This window comes from Ovis canadensis, chromosome 12, assembly GCF_042477335.2.
Source record: "Ovis canadensis isolate MfBH-ARS-UI-01 breed Bighorn chromosome 12, ARS-UI_OviCan_v2, whole genome shotgun sequence".
In the NCBI taxonomy this organism is placed as follows: domain Eukaryota; kingdom Metazoa; phylum Chordata; class Mammalia; order Artiodactyla; family Bovidae; genus Ovis; species Ovis canadensis.
This window is the reverse complement of record NC_091256.1, coordinates 16851776-16873984: the sequence shown is the minus strand read 5'-3', so window position 1 is coordinate 16873984 and position 22209 is coordinate 16851776. Positions and strand designations below refer to the sequence as shown.

At 39.0% G+C, this 22209-nt stretch overlaps 1 protein-coding gene across 1 annotated transcript in view; it reads left to right on the top strand.

The window, feature by feature from the left end:
* The window catches only part of LOC138416347 (complement factor H-like), a 64691-nt gene extending 45298 nt beyond the window's left edge, over nucleotides 1–19393 (top strand). The window contains exons 11-14 of the mRNA XM_069545296.1: nucleotides 1683–1859; nucleotides 2910–3083; nucleotides 18377–18559; nucleotides 18991–19393. Coding sequence (XP_069401397.1) covers nucleotides 1683–1859; nucleotides 2910–3083; nucleotides 18377–18559; nucleotides 18991–19187 — 731 coding nt within the window. The 3' untranslated portion in view covers nucleotides 19188–19393. The remainder of the gene's footprint in view (nucleotides 1–1682; nucleotides 1860–2909; nucleotides 3084–18376; nucleotides 18560–18990) is intronic.
* Nucleotides 19394–22209: the final 2816 nt, after the last annotated feature.

The following is a 22209-nucleotide window of genomic DNA, read 5'->3' as shown; positions in this document are numbered from 1 at the left end:
GCCCAAATATGAAATTAAGCAGTAATTCTAGAATTTAACAAGGTATCCATGAAAAGTTCTGAATTCTGGCAGAGAATTAATAACCCTAGAAATAATAAAAGTTTGATTTGTTGTTGTAGTTCAGTCAATCAGTCGTTTCTGACTCTTTGCGACCCTATGGACTGTAGCAAGCCAGGCATCCCTGTCCTTCACTGTCTCCTGGTGTTTGCTTAAACTAATGTCCATTGAATCAGTGATGCCATTCAACCATCTCATCGTTTGCTGTCCCCTTCTTCTCCTGCCCTCAATCTTTCCCAGCATCAGGGACTTTTCCCATAAGTTGGCTCTTCATATTACGTGAACAAAGTATTGGAGCTTCAGCTTCAAAATCAGTCCTTTGAACATTCAGGGTCAATTTCTTTTAGGATTGACTGCTTTGATCTTGCAGTCCAAAGTACTCTCAAGAGTCTTCTCCAGCACCATAGTTCGAAAGTATCAATTCTTTGGAACTCGGCCTGACCCTTCTGAACTGTCCAACTCTCAAATCATACATGACTGTTGAGGTTTGTCATAGCTTTTCTTCCAAGGAGCAAGCATCTTTTAATTTCACGGCTTCAGTGACCATCCACAGTGCTTTTAGAGCCCAAGAAAACGAGGTCTGCCACTGTTTCCATTTTTCCCCCCTGTATTTGCTATGAAGTGATGGGACCAGATGCCATGATCTCCATTTTTTGAATGTTGAGTTTTAAGCCAGCTTTTTCAGTCTCTTCTTCCACCTTCACCAAGAGACCCTTTAGTTTGTCTTTACTTTCTGCCATTAAGGTGGTGTCATCTGAGGCATAGCTGAGGTTATTGGTATTTCTCCTGGCAATTTTGATGCCAGCTGGAGCTTCATCCAGCCAGGCATTTTGCATGATGTACTCTGCCTTTAAGTTAAGCGGGATGACAATATACACCCTTGAAGTACTCTTTTTCCAATTTTGAGCCAGTCAATTGGCCATGTACGGATCTAACTGATACTTCTTCACCTGCATCGTTTTCTCAGGAGGAAGGTAAGGTGGTCTGGTATTCCCATCTCTTCAAGGACTTTCCACAGTTTGTTGTGATCTACACAATCAAGTGCTTTAATGTAGTCAATGAAGCAGAAGTAGATGTTTTTCTGGAATTCCCCTGCTTCTTCTGTGACCCAATGGAGGTTGGCAATTTGATAACACTAAACGATCTCTTTTTCATCATCTTGGGTGCAGCTTGAACATCCTCTGATATACATCTCAGATTTCTGGTCTCTGTTTCTGTCCTATGGCTGAACTCTGCTCTTATCACTACTCAATTTGCTGTTAATTTGTCAATCATCTCTTTGTAATATGCAGTTTTCTAAGACATTTAACATAACTCAAGGTAACATTTTGATAAAAGCAAAAACAGAAACATTCATAATTTAGGTGGGCTGTCATGGGAGAAGAGAATTTAAATTTGAGAAGTATGCAGCTCTACCTCTTAGAATGTCACCATTCCCATGGTGTATTTTTGATAATATAGTGTGACTAAATCAAGATTTCTAACATTTGTCGCAAGGTATAAGAGAAATGCTGTAGAATATTTGTTGGTTTGATATGTAATTATTTATTTTCTGGAATATAATCAGTGGTCACTATGAATCTTTAAAGATGTACTTAACAAATGCATATTCTTTTTTCTTTCAGGCACAAATTGTGTTAACTTGCCCACCTTTGATGATGCTGTACTCATAGATCGGGAGAAGGATTCCTATAAGTCAGGAGAACAAGTGGCTTTTAAGTGTTTATCATATTATCAGTTGGATGGAGCTAATACTATACAGTGTATTAAGGGCAAATGGATAGGAAGGCCAGCATGCAGAGGTACTTTGGTAAAATTTTAAAATTTATATAAGTATCTGAAGTATTATAATGTAGAAAATTGCCTCCACTATCATTAAAAGGACATAGACTACTTTTAGGCCAGGTCAAAACCAGTTTGTGCCTGAACATAACAAGGGATGGACTTGTGTTCCCAGTGTTTGGTGTTGTAGCCCAATAGTTCTCAAAGCACAGTCCTGGCAGAGCATTCTCAGCACATTCTGTAAACTGTTAGATATGCAAGCAGATTCACAGGCTCACTCAGACTTGTAGAATCTAAACCTCTGGGGCTGCAACTCTGACAATGTCTTGATGATCCCCAAGGAATTCTGTATATATTTCAGTTTAAGACTCATGGCTACAGCCTCTGGTAGTCACAGCCTCTTCATTCCCTGAATCACACTGAGGAATGCACATCATTGATGGTGTCGTCCTTAGCATTTGCCCCCAAAATATCATTAAAGTACAGTTTTGTAAATTTACATTTTATTTTTCTATTATCTTTCCAGATTTTCTGTTCAAAACTTAATCATCTTCTTTTCGCAACTATAGTATTCTTCAAAGTGTGTTAATTCTTGATCAAGTCTCTAAAGAAGAACCTCCTATGCTTATTTTCTGAAAGGCCCTAAAGTTATATCTCATAAACAGGGTGAATGTAAACCAAATCTTGATGTTAAATGATATTTTTATTATGTTTTGCTTATGGCTTATAAATATGTTTTGAATTTATACACTTTATAATTTTTATTTTACTAATCTCAGAAAGAGATTTCCAGGAAAACTTTTTTTTTTCAGTGCCCTAAAAATTGTGTATTACTTTTATAGTGAAGTATAGGGGAGAGATTTAAGATACAGAAGTTTAATTCATGCTGAAAAATATTGCTTTATTTCCTTTCCCTTAACCTTACATATAAACTGACGACAATTAGTAGTCTTTCATGACAGATTAACTGTTGAATTGAAACAACTATGAAATATATTTGACATTCTAATTCCTCCTTGCTGTTTATGATAATCATTAGATTAGAGATACTTTTTTCCCTTTCTATTCAGATGTTTCCTGTGTGAATCCACCTCAAGTGGAAAATGCTATTATACAAAATCAGAAGTCTAGATATCAAAGTGGTGAGAGAGCACGTTACGAATGCGTTGGGAATTATGACCTTTTTGGGGAAATAGATGTCGTATGTTTAGATGGAACTTGGACAAAACCACCTCAGTGCAAAGGTAGAGTATCTTACTCACCATGTCTGCCCAATTTAGAGAATATAATAACAAAATACATTGAATCAAAATTAGGATGAAGTAGCCTTTCTGGAATAATTTTTAGTTGCAGAAAGAATGGTGCTGAAAATCCAGTTTTTTGTGGTCTGAATATGTAATCTAACATATTTATTGTATGACAGTATTGACCAGATTTGAGCAGTTGGAATCATGGGACATTTCCTGTCTTAAAACATTAAGATAGTTGTTTTCTGAAGATAAGTGTGAAAAAGATACCATAGATACATTTAACAGCCCAAGAAATTCCACTTTGAGACATGGAATAAGCAGCTGGGGCCTGATCACAAAATCTGACATAGATGTGGGGAGCTGTACCTATGGATGATATTTAAAGGTAGGTTACTAGCTGAGTTCCAGCAGAGCTATTTAAAATCCTACAGGATGATGCTACAGTGCTACACTCATTACATCAGCAAACTTGGGAAACCCAGCAGTAGTCACAGGAGTGGAAAAGGTCAATCGTCACCAATTCCCAAGAAGGGCAGTGCTAAACAATGTTCAGATCACCAGACAATTGCAGTCATCTCCCATGCTAGTAAGGTTATGTTCAATGTCCTCAAGCTAAGCTTGATATGAATAGCTGATTCCTTGGAAAACACCCTGAAACTGGGAAAGGTTGAAGGCAAACAGAGAAGAGGGTGACAGAAGATGAGATGTTTGGGTGACATCACCGATTCAATGGACGTGAACTTAGGCAACTCCGGGAGAGGTCAGGGACCTGGAAACGTGGCATGAGCAGTCCGTGGGTAGACACGACTTGATGACTGAACAATAACTAGCTGAACTCACTCAGGAAATCAGTGTACACATAAAAATAAAGAGTCTGAACTTGGTACTGGGACACTTCAGTGTTTAGCGATCAGACAGGATGGGAATCCAAACCAAGAAGTACATTCAGTTCAGTTCAGTTCAGTTCAGTTGCTCAGTCGTGTCCAACTCTTTGTGATCCCATGAATCACAGCACACCAGGCCTCCCAGTCCATCACCAACTCCTGGAGTTCACTCAAGCTCATGTCCATCGAGTCAGTGATGCTATCCAGCCATCTCATCCTCTGTCGTCCCCTTCTTCTCCTGCCCCCAATCCTTCCTAGCATTACAGTCTTTTCCAATGAGTCAACTCCTTGCATGAGGTGCCCAAATTATTGGAGTTTCAGCTTCAACGTCAGTCCTTCCAATGAACACCCAGGACTGATCTCCTTTAGGATGGACTGGTTGGATCTCCTTGCAGTCCAAGGGACTCTCAGGAGTCTTCTCCAACACCACAGTTCAAAAGCATCAATTCTTTGGCACTCAGCTTTCTTCACAGTCCAAGTCTCACATCCATACATGACCATTGGAAAAACCATAGCCTTGACTAGACAGACCTTTGTTGGTGAAGTAATATCTCTGCTTTTCAGTATACTATCTAGATTGGGCATAACTTTCCTTCCAAGGAGTGTCTTTTAATTTCATGGCTGCAATCACCATCTGCAGTGATTTTGGAGCCCCCAAAAATAAAGTCCGACACGATTTCCACTGTTTCCCCATCTATTTCCCTTGAACTGATGGGACCAGATGCCATGATCTTAGTTTTCTGAATGTTGAGCTTTAAGCCAACTTTTTCACTCTCCTCTTTCACTTTCATCAAGAGTCTTTTTAATTCCTCTTCACTTTCTGTCATAAGGGTGATGACATCTGCATATCTGAGGTTATTGATATTCTCCCATCAATCTTGATTCCAGCTTTTGCTTCTTCCAGCCCAGCGTTTCTCATGATGTACTCTGCATAGAAGTTAAGTAAGCAGGGTGACAATATACAGCCTTTTCCTATTTGAAACTAGTCTATTGTTCCATGTACATTAGCCACTTCTAATTTTTCAAGTTAACTTTTGCGTGGTGTGTAATTTTTGCAGTCTTCACTTGTACATATTTTCATGTTTGAAGCAACTTTTGTTTTAGACAACATATAGCTCAGTCTTCTTTAGGTGTCTACCCTGCCATTTTCAGGTTTTTAATTGATGTATTTGCCATTTATATTTTGAGAGACTTATTAACTATTAAGGACAGTCTGCCATTTTCTTATTTGTTTTGTGTGTGTTTACTTCAATTCTCAACGTTTTTCTTTTCTTGACTTCCTTGTGGATTTTTGAACATAAAATAATTTGACTTGGATCTACATTGTTTTTGAGTATATGTCTTTGCATGGTTTTCTTAGTCTCTCTAGGTATTAAGATACACATAAGTAGTTTATCCGGAGAAAGCAATGACACCCTACTCCAGTACTCTTGCCTGGAAAATCCCAGGGACAGGGGAGCCTGGTGGGCTGCTGTCTTTGGGGTTGGATACAACTGAAGTGACTTAGCAGCAGCAGCAGGTAATTTATCACTCCCTACTGTTGCTGACATTTTACCACCTCAGATAAAATGTGGAATGCTTACTTCCATTTAGACTTATTGGTTCTCTTGACATTTTTTAACATAAATGTCTGTAGTATCCTCTCTATATACATTGAGCACCGTATCAGATGACAGTTTTGTACAACTATAATAAAATCAACAGGAAGATCATACTCTTATTACATCTACCCTTTAAAAAAAACCTCCATTCTAAAATCTCAATTCTTTTTCTATTTTGCTTTCTTTTGAAAAGTTCTTAAGTATAGTTCTGCTGGAGACAAATTCTCTCAGTTTTGCTTTGTTCAGGAAATTCTTTCTTTCTCCCATTAATTCAAAAAGATAGTTTACAAGATATAGAATTTGGAGTTGACAATTTCTTTCATCCAGCTTTGGAAAAATGTTCTCAGTTCTTTCTGGCTCTATGCTCATTGATGAAATTTCCACCGATGCTTGAATCCTTTTTTCCAAATACTTATTGCATAATATTTATCCCAAATAAGTATTGCATATCTATCAAGCTGCTTATGAGACTTTTTTCTGTAAGTTTCAGGAACTTGAACATGATGTATCTTGTTTAACTTTTTATTTAGTATTGGCTTATAGCCGATTAACACTGTTGTGCTCACTTCAGGTAAACAGAGAAGGGACTCAGCCACACATATGCATATGACCATTCTCACTCAAACTCCCTTCCTGTCATATCTGCTACATTACACTCCACAGAGTTCCCTGTGCTATACAGTAGGTCCTTATTTGTCATCCACTTTAAAAATAGCAGTGTGTTCATATCCACCCAAACTCCCGAACTGTCTCTTCTCCCATCATTCCCCCTGGCAACCATAAATTCCTTCTCTAAGTCTGTGAGTCTGTTTCTGTTCCACAAATAAGTTTGTTTGAAAAATTTCTTTTGAGATTCCATATATAGGGGATGTCTTACAATTTTTCTCCTTTTCTAACTTCACTCAATATAACACTCTCTAGGTCCATCCATATTTTTGCAAATGGCATTATTCCATTCTTTTAGTGGATGAGTAATATTCCATTGTATATGTACCACATCTTCTTTGCCCATTTCTCTGTTGATGGACATTTAGGTTAACTCCATATCATGACTATTGTAAATAGTGCTTCAATGAACATTAGGGTGTGTGTTTCCTCTTAGACCAAGTTTTTCACCAGATCCATGCCCGGGGCAAGATTGCAAGGTCATATGGTAGCTCTATTTTTAGCTTTCAAAGGAGCATAAATACTTGTCTCCATAGTGGCTGTATCAACTAACAGTGTAGGAGGGTTACCTTCTCTCCACATACTCGCCAGCATAGCTCTTTGGACTCATGTTAAGGGATATCATGCTGTAGTTTTGATTTGAATCTCTAATAATTACTGATATGAACATCTTTCCATGGGTGTCTTGCCCATCTGAATGTCTTCTTTGGAGAATAAACCTAAGGAGACAGAAGATCTGTAATCTGAAAACTGTAGTACACTAATGAAAGAAATTGAAGACAAAGACAGATAGAAGGATATACCATTATCTTCGGATAGAAAAATCAATATTGTCAAAATGACTGTACTACCACAAGCAATCTATAGATTCAATGCAATCCATATGCAATTACCAATGGCAATTTTTCACAGAACTAGGAAAAAAAAAAAACCCTTAAAATTTGAATGGAGACACAAAAGACCAAAAATAGACAAAGCAATCTTGAGAAAGAAAAATGGAGCTGGAGGAATGACACTCCTTGACTTCAGACTATACTACAAAGCTCTACACATTAAAAAAAAAAAAGGTACTCATTATGACATCAAGACTTAATGAATCAGTGAATTGAAGTGGACAGGAAAGGGCAAATTTAATTCAGAGGACCATTATATCTACTACTATGGGCAAGAATTCCTTAGGAGAAATGGAGTAGCCCTCACAGCCAACAAGAGTCTGAAATACAGTACTTGGGTGCATTCTCAAAAATGACAAAATTATCCGCATTAATTTCCAAGGCAAGTCACTTAAAATCACAGTAATCCAAGTCTATGCCCCACCCACTAATGTCAAAGTATATGAAGTTGACTGCTTCTATGAAGACATGTTACATTTTAGATCAAAACATCAAAACAAAAAAAATCTGCTTTTCATACAGGGAACTGGAATGCAAAGGTATGAATAAAAAGATACCTGGAGTAACAGGCAAGTTTGGCCTTGAAGTACAAAATGAAGCAGGGGAAAGGCTAAAAGAGTTTTGACAAGAGAAGACATGGGTCACAGCAAACACACTCTTCAAAAACACAAGAGACAATTCTACACATGGACATCATGAGATGGTTAGTACCAAAATCAGAATGACTATATTCTTTGCAGTCAAAGATAGAGAAGCTCTATACAGTTGGCAAAACCAAGACTGGAAGCTGACTGTGGCTCAGATCATGAGGTCCTTATTGTGAAATTCAGACTTGCATTGAAGAAAGCAGGGAAAACCACTAGGCCATTCAGGTCTTTTATGATTATATAGCAAAAAGGATAAAAAATATTCAAGGAATTAGATCTGAGAGAGTGCCTGAACAACTATGGATGGAGGTTTGTAGCTGTGTACAGGAGGCAGTGAGCAAAACCATCCCCAAGAAGCAGAAATGCAACAATGCAAAATGGCTTTCTAAGAAGGCCTTATATGAGATGAAAAAAGAAGAGAAGCAAAGTGCAAAGGACAAAAACGAAAATATACCCATCTGAATGAAGAATCGAAAGAATAGCAAAGAGAGATAAGAAAGCCTTGTTAAGAGAGCAATGCAAAAAACTAGGGGAAAGCAATGCAATGGGGAAGACTAGAGATGTCTTCAAGAAAATTCGAGGGAGCAAGGGAACATTTCATGTAATGATGGACACAGTAAAGGGCAGAAAGAGTATGCCCCTAAGAGAAGCAGAAGTTATTAAGAAGAGGTGGCAAGTATATACAGAAGAACTGTACAGAAAAAGACTTAATGACCCAGATAACCACAAGTCACCTAGAGCCAGAAATCCTGGAGTGTGAAGTCAAGTGGGCATCACTACAAACAAAGCTAGCGGAAGTGACGGGATTCCAGTTAAGTTATTTCAAATGCTAACAGATGATGCTGTGAAAGTACTGCACTTAATATTCCAGCAAATTTGGAAAACTCAGCAATGGCTATAGGGCTGGAAAAGGTCAGTTTTTATCCCAGTCTCTAGAAGGGCAACACCAAAGAAAGTTCATACTACCACAACACAACTGGGCTCATTTCACATGCTAGCAAGTTAATACTTCAAGTCCTTCAAGCTAAATTTTAACAACATGTGAACTGAGAACTTCAAGATGTACAAGGTAAATTTAGAAAGATGGCAAAACTAGAAATTAAATTGACAACATCCATTGGATCATAGAAAAAGCAAAGGGATTGAAGAAACACTCTGCTTCATTGACTACACTAAAGTCTTTGACTGTGTGGATCACAACAAACTGTGGAAAATTCTTACAGAGATGGGAATACCTGACCACCTTGCCTGCCTCCTGAGAAACCTGTATGGAGGTCAAGAAGCAACAGTTAGAACCGGAATGGAACAACAAACTGGTTCAAAATTGGGAAAGGAGTGTGTCAAAGCTGTATATTATCACCCTGGTACTTTAACATCACACAAAATAGAAGGTTGGAAAAAGCACAAGCTGGAATCAGGATTGCCAGGAAAAATACCAACAACCTCAGATACACAGATGACATCACACTAATGGCCAAAAGCAAAGAAGACCTAAAGAGCCTCTTGATAATGGTGAAAGAGGAGATTGAAAAAGCCAGCTTAAAACCATATTCAAAAAACGAAGATCATGGTGTCGGGTTCCATCACTGACTGTCAAAAATGGGGGAAAATGGAAACAGTGACAGACTTCATTCTTTTCAGCTTCACAATCACTGTGGATGCTGACTGCAGCCATGAAATTAAAAGACTCCTTGGAAGAAAAGCTATGAAAACCTCGACAGCATGGTGAGAAGCAGAGACATCAATTTACCAACAAAGGTTCATATTTTCAAAGTTATGGTTTTTCAAGCAGTAATGTGTGGATGTGAATGTTTGACCACAAAGATAGCTGAGTACCAAAGAATTGATTTTTTGGACTGTGGTGCTGGAGAAGACTCTTGAGAGTCCCTTGGAATGCAAGGAGATCAAGCTAGTCAATCCTAAAAGAAATCAGTCCTGAATATTCATTGGAAGGACTGATGCTGAAGCAGATGAACCAGTATTTTGGCCACTTGATGAGAAGAGCTGACTCATCAGAAAAGATCCTGGTATTGGAAAGATTAAGTACAGAAGGAGAAGGGACATCAGGGGATGAGATGTTTGGATGACATGGTCAACAGAATGGACATGACTTTGAACAAACTCCGGGAGTTAATGAAGGACCGGGAAGCCGGGCTTTCTGCAATACACGGGGTTGCAAAAAGTCAGAAACAATTGAGCGACTGAACAACACAACAGGAACTGATTACGATGTATCTTGACATTAAGTTCTTAGCTCCATCCCCTTTGGAAATATCTCTGTTTGTCTCCAAGGCAAACCATTCAATATCACAGTTATCCACAGTTATGCCCAACCAGTAATGCTGAAGAAGCTGAAGTCAAACGGTTTTATGAAGACCTACAAGACCTTTTAGAACTAACACCCATAAAAGATGTCCTTTTCATTATAGGGGACTGGAATGCAAAAGTAGGAAGTCAAGAAACACCTGGAGTAACTGGAAAATTGGGCCTTGGAATGCGGAATGAAGCAGGGCAAAGACTAATAGAGTTTTGCCAAGAAAATGCAATGGTCATAGCAAACACCCTCTTCCAACAACACAAGAGAAGACTCTACACATGGACATCACCAGATGGTCAATACCGAAATCAGATTGATTATATTCTTTGCAGCCAAAGATGGAGAAGCTCTATACAGTCAGCAAAAACAACACCAGGAGCTGACTGTGGCTCAGATCATGAACTCCTTATTACCAAATTCAGACTCAAATTGAAGAAAGCAGGGAAAACCGCTAGACCATTCAGGTATGACCTAAATCAAATCCCTTATGATTATACAGTGGAAGTGAGAAATAGATTTAAGGGCCTAGATCTGATAGATAGAGTGCCTGATGAACTATGGAATGAGGTTCGTGACATTGCACAGGAGACAGGGATCAAGACCATCCCCTTGGAAAAGAAACGAAAATAAGTAAAATGGCTGTCTGGGGAGGCCTTACATAGCTGTGAAAAGAAGAGAGGTGAAAAGCAAAGGAGAAAAGGAAATATATAAGCATCTGAATGCAGAGTTCCAAAGAATAGCAAGAAGAGATAAGAAAGCCTTCTTTAGCAATCAATGCAAAGAAATAGTGGAAAAGAACAGAATGGGAAAGACTAGAGATCTCTTCAAGCAAATTAGAGATACCAAGGGAATATTTCATGCAAAGATGGGCTCAATAAAGGACAGAAATGGTATGGACCTAACAGAAGCAGAAGATATTAAGAAGAGGTGGCAAGAATACACAGAAGAACTGTACAAAAAAGATCTTCACAACCCAGATAATCATGATGTTGTGATCACTCATCTAGAGCCAGACATCCTGGAATGTGAAGTCTAGTGGGCCTTAGAAAGCATCACTATGAACAAAGCTAGTGGAGGTGATGGCATTCCAGTTGAGCTGTTTGAAATCCTGAAAGATGATGCTGTGAAGTGCTGCAGTCAATATGCCAGCAAATTTGGAAAACTCAGCAGTGGCCACAGGACTGGAAAAGCTCAGTTTTCATTCCAATCCCAAAGAAAGGCAATGCCAAAGAATGCTCAAACTACCACACAATTGCACTCATCTCACATGCTAGTAAAGTAATGGTGAAAATTATCCAAGCCAGGCTTCAGCAATATGTGAACCGTGAACTTCCAGATGTTCAAGCTGGTTTTAGAAGAGGCAGAGGGACCAGAGATCAAATTACCAACATCCGCTGGATCATGGAAAAATCAAGAGAGTTCCAGCAGAACATCTATTTCTGCTTTATTCACTATGCCAAAGCGTTTGACTGTGTGGATCACAATAAACTGTTGACAACTTCAAAAGAGATGGGAATACCAGACCACCTGACCTGCCTCTTGAGAAATCTGTATGCAGGTCAGGAAGCAACAGTTAGACCTGGACATGGAACAACAGACTGGTTCCAAATAGGAAAAAGAGTACGTCAAGGCTGTATATTGTCACCCTGCTTATTTAACTTCTATGCATAGTACATCATGAGAAATGCTGGACTGGAAGAAGCACAAGCTGGAATCAAGATTGCCAGGAGAAATATCAATCACCTCAGATATGCAGATGACACCACCCTTATGGCAGAAAGTGAAGAGGAACTAAAAAGCCTCTTGATGAAAGTGAAAGAGGAGAGTGAAAAAGTTGGCTTACAGCTCAACATTTAGAAAATGAAGATCGTGGCATCCGGTCCCACCACTTCATGGGAAATAGATGGGGAAACAGTGGAAACAGTGTCAGACTTTATTTTCTGGGGCTCCAAAATCACTATAAATGGTGATTGCAGCCATGAAATTAAAAGACGCTTACTCCTTGGAAGAAAAGTTATGACCAACCTCGATAGCATATTCAAAAGCAGACACATCACTTTGCTGACTAAGGTCCGTCTAGTCGAGGCTATGGCTTTTCCTGTGGTCATGTATGGATGTGAGAGTTGGACTGTGAAGAAGGCAGAGCGCCAAACAATTGATGCTTTTGAACTGTGGTGTTGGAGAAGACTCTTGAGAGTCCCTTGGACTGCAAGGAGATCCAACCAGTCCACTCTGAAGGAGATCAGCCCTGGGATTTCTTTGGAAGGAATGATGCTAAAGCTCAAACTCCAGTACTTTGGTCACCTCATGAGAGTTGACTCATCGGAAAAGACTCTGATGCTGGGAAGGATTGGGGGCAGAAGGAGAAGAGGAGGACCGAGGATAAGATGGCTGGATGGCATCCCTGACTGGATGGATGTGAGTCTGAGTGAACTCCGGGAGTTGATGATGAAGAGGGAGGCCTGGCATGCTGCAATTCATGGGGTTGCAAAGAGTCGGACACGACTGAGCAACTGAACTGAAGTGAGCAGTTTTAGCATGTAGTTGTTCTTTTTGGTTCGTCGCTAAGTCATATGCCCTATTTGAGAAATTATCAGCCATTATTAAAAAAAATTTTTTGGAGTATATTTCCTATACAATATAGTATTAGTTTCACTGTACATCAAAGTGAATCAGCTACACATGTAAACATATCCCCATATCCCCATTCTTTTGTATTTCCTTTCCATTTAGACCATCACAAAATGATGGCACAGGGAACTCAGACATTATTTTTTTTTATCTCTTATTCTTTATTTTCAACTTCATGTTCAACCTTCTTTGCTATCTTCCACAGGTCCTTGAAGCTATGTCCATTTTCTTTTCAGTCTATTTTCAAGGTTAGTTAATATTCAAACTTATTGATCATTCTGCCATCTGCAATATATTGTCAAACCACGTGGTTTTCTAATAATCTATTTTCTAGTTCTACCAATTGGACTAGATTTTTAAAAACCATCATCCAATGATTTCAATATCTGTGTCACCTCAGTGTTGTCTTCTGGTAATTGCTTTTACCCTTTGGAGGTTTTTCCTGGACTTTGGTCTGATAAATGATTTTCAATTGTATTCAGACACTTGAGCTTTTATATCTTGAGACTAAGGATGTTATTGGTCTCCTTCATTAAACAGGCCTCCATTACTGCCATGTAGGGTGGAAGTCCAAGGTTCCCACCTGGCCTCCTCTGACACCAGGAGAAAGGACAGAGGTTTCTTATTCGATCATTCAGCTCAGTTCAGTTCAGTCGCTCAGTCATGTCTGACTGTGCTATCCCACGTATTGCAGCATGCCAGGCCTCCCTGTCCATCACCAACTCGGGGATTTCACTCAAACTTATGTCCATCGAGTCGGTGATACCATCCAGCCATCTCATTCTCTGTCATCCACTTCTCCTCCTGCCCCTAGTCCCTCCCAGCATCAGGGTCTTTTCCAATGAGTTAACTCTTCGCATGAGGTGGCCAAAGTATTGGAGTTTCAGCTTCAACATCAGTCCTCCCAATGAACACCCAGGACTGATCTCCTTTGGGATGGACTGGTTGGACCTCCTTGCAGTCCAAGGGACTCTCAAGAGTTCTCTCATTATGTGGGTGGAAATAGGGTCTGCTTCCTTGGACCCTGTAGATCAAGGCATGGAAAGGATTGGTCTGAGGTTTCTGTCATCGTGTGTTTCTAGACTAAATTAGTCCAGTTGAGTCGCTCAGTCATGTCTGACTCTTTGCAACTCCATGGACTGCAGCGCGGTAGGCTTTCCCATCCATTACCAACACCCAGAGCTTAACCAACCTCATGTCCAGCAAGTCAATGATACCATCCTACCATCTCATCCTCTGTTATCCTCTTATCCTTCTGCCTCCAGTCTTTCCCAGCATCAGAGTTTTCTCCAAAGAGTCAGTTCTTTTCATCTGCTGGTCAAAGTATTGGAGCTTCAGCTTCATCATCAGTCCTTCCAATGAATATTCAGGACTGATTTCCTTTAGGATTGACTGGTTTGATCTCCTTGCATTCCAAGGGACTCTTAAGAGTCTTCTCCAACACCACAGTTCAAAAGCATCAATTTTTCAGTGCTCAGCTTTCTTTATAGTCCAACTCTCACATCCATGCATGATGACTGTAAAAATCATAGCTTTCACTAGGTGGAATTTTGTTGGCAAAGTAATGTCTCTGCTATTTGATATGCTGTCTAGGTAGGTCATAACTTTTTTCTAAGGAGCAAGTGTCTTTTAATTTCATGGCTGCAATTACCATCTGCAGTGATTTTGGAGCCCCACAAATAAAGTCTCTCACTGTTTCCATTGTTTCACCTTCTGTTTGCTATGAAGTGATGGTACCAGATGCCATGACCTTAGTTCTCTGAATGATGACTTTTAAGCTAACATTTCCACTCTCCTCTTTCACTTTCATTAGGAGACTCTTTAGTTCTTCACTTTCTGCCATAAGAGCGGTGCCATCTGCATATTTGAGGTTGTTGATATTTCTCCTGACAATATTGATTCCAGCTTGTGCTTCATCCGGCTTGGAATTTTGCATGATGTACTCTGCATATAATTTAGTAAGCAGGTAACAGTATACAGACTTGATGTGCTCCTTTCCTGATTTGGAACCAGTTTTTCTTCCAGGTCTGACTCTAACTGGGGCTTCTTGACCTGCAAACAGATTCCTCAAGAGGCAGGTCAGGTGCTTCCATTTATTTAATTTCCACAGTTGTGATCCACACAGTCAAAGGCTTTGGTGTAGGCAATTAAACAGAAGTGGATTTTTTTGTGGAACTCTCTTGCTTTTCGGATGATCCAACGGATGTTGGCAATTTGATCTCTGGTTTCTCTGCCTTTTATGAATCCAGTTTGAACATCAAGAATTTCATGGGTCACGTGCTATTGAAGCCTAGCTTGGAGAAGTTTGGGCATTACTCAGTGTGTGAGATGAATGCAATTGTATGGTAGTTGCAACATTCTTTGGGATTGCCTTTCTTTGGGATTGGAATGAAAATTGACATTTTGTAGACCTTTGTTTACTGCTGAATTTGCTGGCATATTGAGTGCAGCACTTAAAGAGCATCATCTTTAGGATCTGAAATAGCTCAACTGGAATACCATGACCTCAACTAGCTTTGTTCACAGTGATGCTTCCTAAGGTCTACTTGACTTTGTATTTTAGGATGTCTGGCTCTAGGTGAGTGATCACACCTTTGGGGTTATCTGGGTCATGAAGATCTTTTTTTGTATAGTTCTTCTGTGTAGCCTTGCCACCTCTTCTTAATATCTTCTACTTCTGTTAGGTCCATATCATTTTTATCCTTTATTGTGTCCATCATTGCATGAATTGTCCTTGGTATCTCTAATTTTCTTGAAGAGACCTCCAGTCTTTCCCATTCTATTGTTTTCCTCTATTTCTTTGCACTGATCACTAAGGAAGGCTCTCTTATCTCTCCTTGCTATTCTTTGGAACACTGCATTCAAATCATTTTTCTTTCCTTTTCTCCTTTGCCTTTAGCAGCTCTTCTTTTCTCAGCTATTTGTAAGGCCTCTTGAGGCAACCATTTTGCCTTTTTTATGTTTCTTTCTATTGGGGATGATTTTGATCCATTCCTCCTGTACAAAGTCAAGAACCGCTGTCCATAGTTGTTCAGGCATTCTGTCTTATCAAATCCTTTGAATCTATTTGTCTCTTCCACTCTAATTGTAAGGGATTTGATTTAGGTCATGCCTGAATGTCTAGTAGTTTTCACATCTTTCTTCAATTTAAGTATGAATTTGACAACAAGGAGTTCATGATCTGAGCCACAGTTAGCTCCCAGTCTTGTTTTTGCTGACTGTATAGAGCTTCTCCATCTTTGGCTGCAAAGAATATAGTCAATCTGATTTGGGTATTGTCCATGTGTATGTAGAGTTTTCCATGCACATTTGGTGATGTCCATGTGTAGAGTTTTCACTTGTGTTTTTGGAAGAGGGTGTGTGTGCTATGACCAGTGTGTTCTCTTGGCAAAACTCTGTTACTCTTTGCCCTGCTTCATTTTGTACTCTTAACCCCAAACTTGCCTGTCAGTCCAGATATCTCAACCTCCCACTTTTGCATTCCAGTCCAATACGATGAAAAGGACATCTTTTTGCTTGTTACTTTTAGAAGTCCTTGTACGTCTTCAGGAAACCATTCCACTTCAGCTTCTTCAGCGTTACTGTTCAGGGCACAGACCTGCATTACTGTGCTTGTAAATGGTTCGGCTTGGAAATGAATAGCAATCCTTCTGTCGTTTTTGAGATTGCATACAAGCACTGCATTTCAGACTGTTTTGTAGACTATCATGGCTACTGCATTTCTTCTTGGGGATTCTTGCTCATAGTAGTAAATATACTGGTCATCTGAGTCAAATTCACCCATTCAAGTCCATTTTAGTTTGCTAATTTTTAAAATGCCAGTGTTCACTCTTGCCATCTCCTGTTTAACCGCTTCCAATTTGCCTTGATTCATGGACCTAACATTCCAGGTCCCTATGCAATAGTGCTCTTTACAGCATCAGACTTTACTTCCATCACCAGTCACACCCACAATTGGATGTTGTTTTGCTTTTTCTTCATCTCTTCATTCTTTCTGGAAGTATTTCTCCACTGATCTCTTGCATATTGGGCACCTCCCCACCTGAGGAGTTCATCTTTCAGTGTCCTTTTTTTTTTTTTGCCTTTTCATACTGTTCGTGGGGTTCTCAAAGCAAGAATAATGAAGTGGTTTGGCATTCCCTTTTCCAGTGGCCAACGTTATGTCAGAATCCTCCACCATGATCCGTCCAACTTGAAGGCCCTATATGGCATGGCTCAGAGTTTCATGGAGTTCTATAAGGCTGTTGTCCATGCTATCATATTGGTTAGTTTTCTGTGATTGTGGTTTTCATTCTGTCTGCCCTCTAATGGATGAAGATAACAGGCTTATGGAAGCTTCCTGATGAGACAGACTAACTCAGGGTTAAACTGTGTCTTGGTCTGATGGAAGGGTCCATGCTCAGTAAATCTTTAGTTCAATTTTCTGTTGATGGGTGGGGTCATGTTCCCTCCCTGTTTTTTGACCTGTGGCCAAACAGTGGTGGAGATAAGGAGGATACTGGTGAGCTTCTTCAAAAGGTCTTATGCATGCACTGCTGCACTCAATGCCCCCAAACCTGCAGCAGGCCACCACTAACCCATGCCTCTGCTGAAGACTCCTAGATACTGATGGCCAAATCTGGGTCAGTCTCTTGTGGGGTCACTGGTTCTTTCTCCTGGGTTCTTTTGTGCACAAGGTTTGTTTGTGCCCTCTAAGAGTCTGTTTCTGCAGACCTGTGTAGGTTCTGGTGGCTCTGTGGTGGAGTTAATTGCAGCCTCCTCCAAGAGGGCTTATGCAATACCCAAGTCTACTGCACCCAGAGCCCCTGCCCCTGTAGCAGTGCACTGCTCACCCGTACTTCTGCAGGAGACACTCAGACATAATTCTGGCTTAGTCTGTTTTGGGTCTCTGGGTCCTGGTGCACACAAGAAGTTAGTGTGCACACTTAGTGTAGTATTTCTAGACTAATTCAGTATTGTGAATACTGTTTGTATCTCGCTAGGCTACTCTTTTCTGGGCCTTTTCTTAAAGAGATCAACTGCTTCATGAGACTTTCTTTTTTCTGGACTTGTATTATTTCTGAGTTGCTGTCTCAGTGGCCCATTCAGGGTACATAGAGGGCAAAATGAAGATCCCAAGGACTCTCTTCAGTGTAACTCTTTAAATCCCAAGGTCCCTAAGCAGATTGACTTACTTTTTGTTTCACAGTCACCTGTGTTGGTTTTTATAATATGTTCAGGACCTTTATATGGCAGAAGGAATACTTAGCAGATGCTGTAAGCACAAATATTTTTACCTCATCTTGTCCAGAAATGGAAGCCAAAGTTTCCTTTCACAGGCACTGCCACATGTTGTATAAAAGGGTAAATTTTTTTTTTTAAATCTTAGCTATCCATCTTCCCAGCATATACTCTGAAAGAAAATATGTTTGAACATCAGGACACTGCAAAGCAGACATATTCATTAAAGTACTATATGTGCTTCCATGGTGGTAAAATAAGGTCTTAAAATGTGTATTTATGATTAAGTGATTAAAATTCCTTCTATAAAACATTTCTGTCATCAGAAATCTTAAGTTTTGATATGACATATTTGGCTGCATTTTTATTTTATTTGTTTAAAACTGTAGGAGTTATCTTTAAATAAAGTAAACGCCATTATTTTTTAGACTCTAAAGGAAAATGTGGGCCTCCTCCAACAATAGACAATGGAGACATTACCTCACTCCTGCAATCAGTATATCCTCCAGGAATGATTGTTGAGTACCGGTGTCAGGCCTACTATGAACTTCAGGGAAACAGAAACATAGTATGTCGGAATGGAGAGTGGTCAGAACCACCAAAATGCTTTGGTAAATGCTTTAAACTTCTCTTGGATCCTGGGATAGTCCTTGTACACAGCATAATGTTTAACTGTTTATAATAGAGTTTTTATGGATTAAATAACCAGTTAATGCTTGCACACCAAGGATTAATATCTGTATATAGAAATAAAGTTAGAAAACTTCATGTTCAAGCAACGATGGCTCGTTTATGAAAGCTCTTCATATGATAACTGACATTATGAATCTTATAACACTTAATGATTACACTAAACAAAGTATCTCATGCTTATAACATTCATTTTTTAAATATGATGAAACCTACATTATACATTTTCAGTGTATTGGTTTGGAAAAGGTTTGCGGAAGAAGTTTGGGACCAAAGCTCTTGAAACCCTGAAATTCTGTAGAAAATATTTGCGTATTACTCAAAGGTTTATGTTTATTTTCTTTAATTTTAGAGGCATGTGTAATCTCAGAAGAAACAATGAGAAAACATCACATACAGTTAAAATGGAAACACGATAAAAAACTTTACTCCAAAACAGAGGATACTATTGAATTTACGTGTCGATATGGTTATCGTCCACGGACAGCACTACATACATTTCGAACAACTTGTAGGGAAGGAAAGGTGGTGTATCCTCAATGTGGATAGACTCAATGCAGTTGTAAAACTGAAATATGTACATGTATTCAGATTTTTCCTTATTAATTCAATTTTGTTTATTTTATCAATATTTTTCTAACTCATCTTGAATCATAAATCAGATTTGTGTTAAATATTATGGGGACAGTGTAATAAAGAGATGGGTCCAATGAATCACTTCTTAAAAGTACCTCATTAAACTTGGCAAGTCAAAATGTTATGTGTCCTGTTCATGAAACATTTACAGCAAGAAATGAGATTCAATCACTTCCATGCCTCCTTCCATCCATCAGTTTCCTAACTTTCTTAAAGCTTTCTCCATTACTTCTGAGGGTTTCTGAAACTCTGTTTTAGAAGACATGGGAAAAAAGTGTGGAATGAAATGGAAAACATTCAACATATTGATAATATCACTTATCAAACATATAAAAGCAAACTATGTCATACTTATGTCAGCAATTAAATATAAGTAGTTTATCTTACTTTTGCTCATCAGTAGATGAATAAACCAAAAATGATGAAATACATAATATTTTCAGTTCAGTTCTGTCACACAGTCGTTTTCGACTCTTTGCAACCCCATGCGCTGCAGCATTCCAGGCCTCCCTGTCCATCAGCAACTCCCGGAGCTTACTCAAACTCATGTCCATTGAGTCAGTGATGCCATCCAACCATCTCATCCTCTGTCGTCCCCTTCTTCTCCCTCCTTCAATCTTTCCCTGGATGAGGGTCTTTTGAAAGGAGTCAGATCTTTACATCAGGTGGCCAGTATATTGGAGTTTCAGCTTCAGCATCAGTCCTCCCAGTGAACATTCAGGACTGATTTCCTTTAGGCTGGACTGGTTGGATCTCTTAATATTTTACAAGATGCTTATCAAAGTACACATAATTCAAATAAAGAACAATGACAATCACATCGCATAACTACAATAACATGGCATATAAGTGATTTAAAAATTCAACATTAAATATACACACACATAAGGACACTCTGCTTTAAACACTGAATAACTTTTATAGAAAAATACTGGCAAGAAATGTAAGAAACTATTTAGTATAGCTAGAGTTGAATTCACAGATAATCGGTGTAAAAGGTGTTTTACTTCTTTTTTTATATATATTTTTTTCATTTTTTTTATTTTTTATTTTTTTTAGTTTTTTATTTTTTAAATTTTAAAATCTTTAATTCTTACATGCATTCCCAAACATGAACCCCCCTCCCACCTCCCTCCCCATAACATCTCTCTGGGTCATCCCCATGCACCAGCCCCAAGCATGCTGCATCCTGCGTCAGACATAAACTGGCGATTCAATTCTTACATGATAGTATACTTGTTAGACTGTCATTCTCCCAAATCATCCCACCCTCTCCCTCTCCCTCTGAGTCCAAAAGTCCGTTATACACATCTGTGTCTCTTTCCCTGTCTTGCATACAGGGTCGTCATTGCCATCTTCCTAAATTCCATATATATGTGTTAGTATACTGTATTGGTGTTTTTCTTTCTGGCTTACTTCACTCTGTATAATCGGCTCCAGTTTCATCCATCTCATCAGAACTGATTCAAATGAATTCTTTTTTACGGCTGAGTAATACTCCATTGTGTATATGTACCACAGCTTGCTTATCCATTCATCTGCTGATGGACATCTAGGTTGTTTCCATGTCCTGGCTATTATAAACAGTGCTGCGATGAACATTGGGGTACATGTGTCTCTTTCAATTCTGGTTTCCTCGGTGTGTATGCCCAGAAGTGGGATTGCTGGGTCATAAGGTAGTTCTATTTGCAATTTTTTAAGGAATCTCCACACTGTTCTCCATAGTGGCTGTACTAGTTTGCATTCCCACCAACAGTGTAGGAGGGTTCCCTTTTCTCCACACCCTCTCGAGCATTTATTGCTTGCAAATTTTTGGATCGCAGCCATTCTGACTGGTGTGAAGGGGTACCTCATTGTGGTTTTGATTTGCATTTCTCTAATAATGAGTGATGTTGAGCATCTTTTCATGTGTTTGTTAGCCATCCGTATGTCTTCTTTGGAGAAATGTCTATTTAGTTCTTTGGCCCATTTTTTTGATTGGGTCGTTTATTTTTCTGGAATTGAGCTGCAGGTGTTGCTTGTATATTTTTGAGATTAGTTGTTTGTCAGTTGCTTCATTTGCTATTATTTTCTCCCATTCTGAAGGCTGTCTTTTCACCTTGCTTATATTTTCCTTTGTTGTGCAGAAGCTTTTAATTTTAATTAGATCCCACTTGTTTATTTTTGCTTTTATTTCCAGAATTCTGGGAGGTGGATCATAGAGGATCCTGCTGTGATGTATGTCGGAGAGTGTTTTGCCTATGTTCTCCTCTAGGAGTTGTATAGTTTCTGATCTTACATTTAGATCTTTAATCCATTTTGAGTTTATTTTTGTGTGCGGTGTTAGAAAGTGATCTAGTTTCATTCTTTTACAAGTGGTTGACCAGTTTTCCCAGCACCACTTGTTAAAGAGATTGTCTTTACTCCATTGTATATTCTTGCCTCCTTTGTCAAAGATAAGGTGTCCATATGTGTGTGGATTTATCTCTGGGCTTTCTATTTTGTTCCATTGATCTATGTGTCTGTCTTTGTGCCAGTACCATACTGTCTTGATGACTGTGGCTTTGTAGTAGAGCCTGAAGTCAGGCAAGTTGATTCCTCCAGTTCCATTCTTCTTTCTCAAGATTGCTTTGGCTATTCGAGGTGTTTTGTATTTCCATACGATTCTTGAAATTATTTGTTCTAGTTCTGTGAAAACTGTGGCTGATAGCTTGATAGGGATTGCATTGAATTTGTAAATTGCTTTGGGTAGTATACTCATTTTCACTATATTGATTCTTCCGATCCATGAACATGGTATATTTCTCCATCCAGTAGTGTACTCTTTGATTTCTTTCATCAGTGTTTTATAGTTTTCTATATATAAGTCTTTAGTTTCTTTAGGTAGATATATTCCTAAGTATTTTATTCTTTTCGTTGCAATGGTGAATGGAATTGATTCCTTAATTTCTTTTTC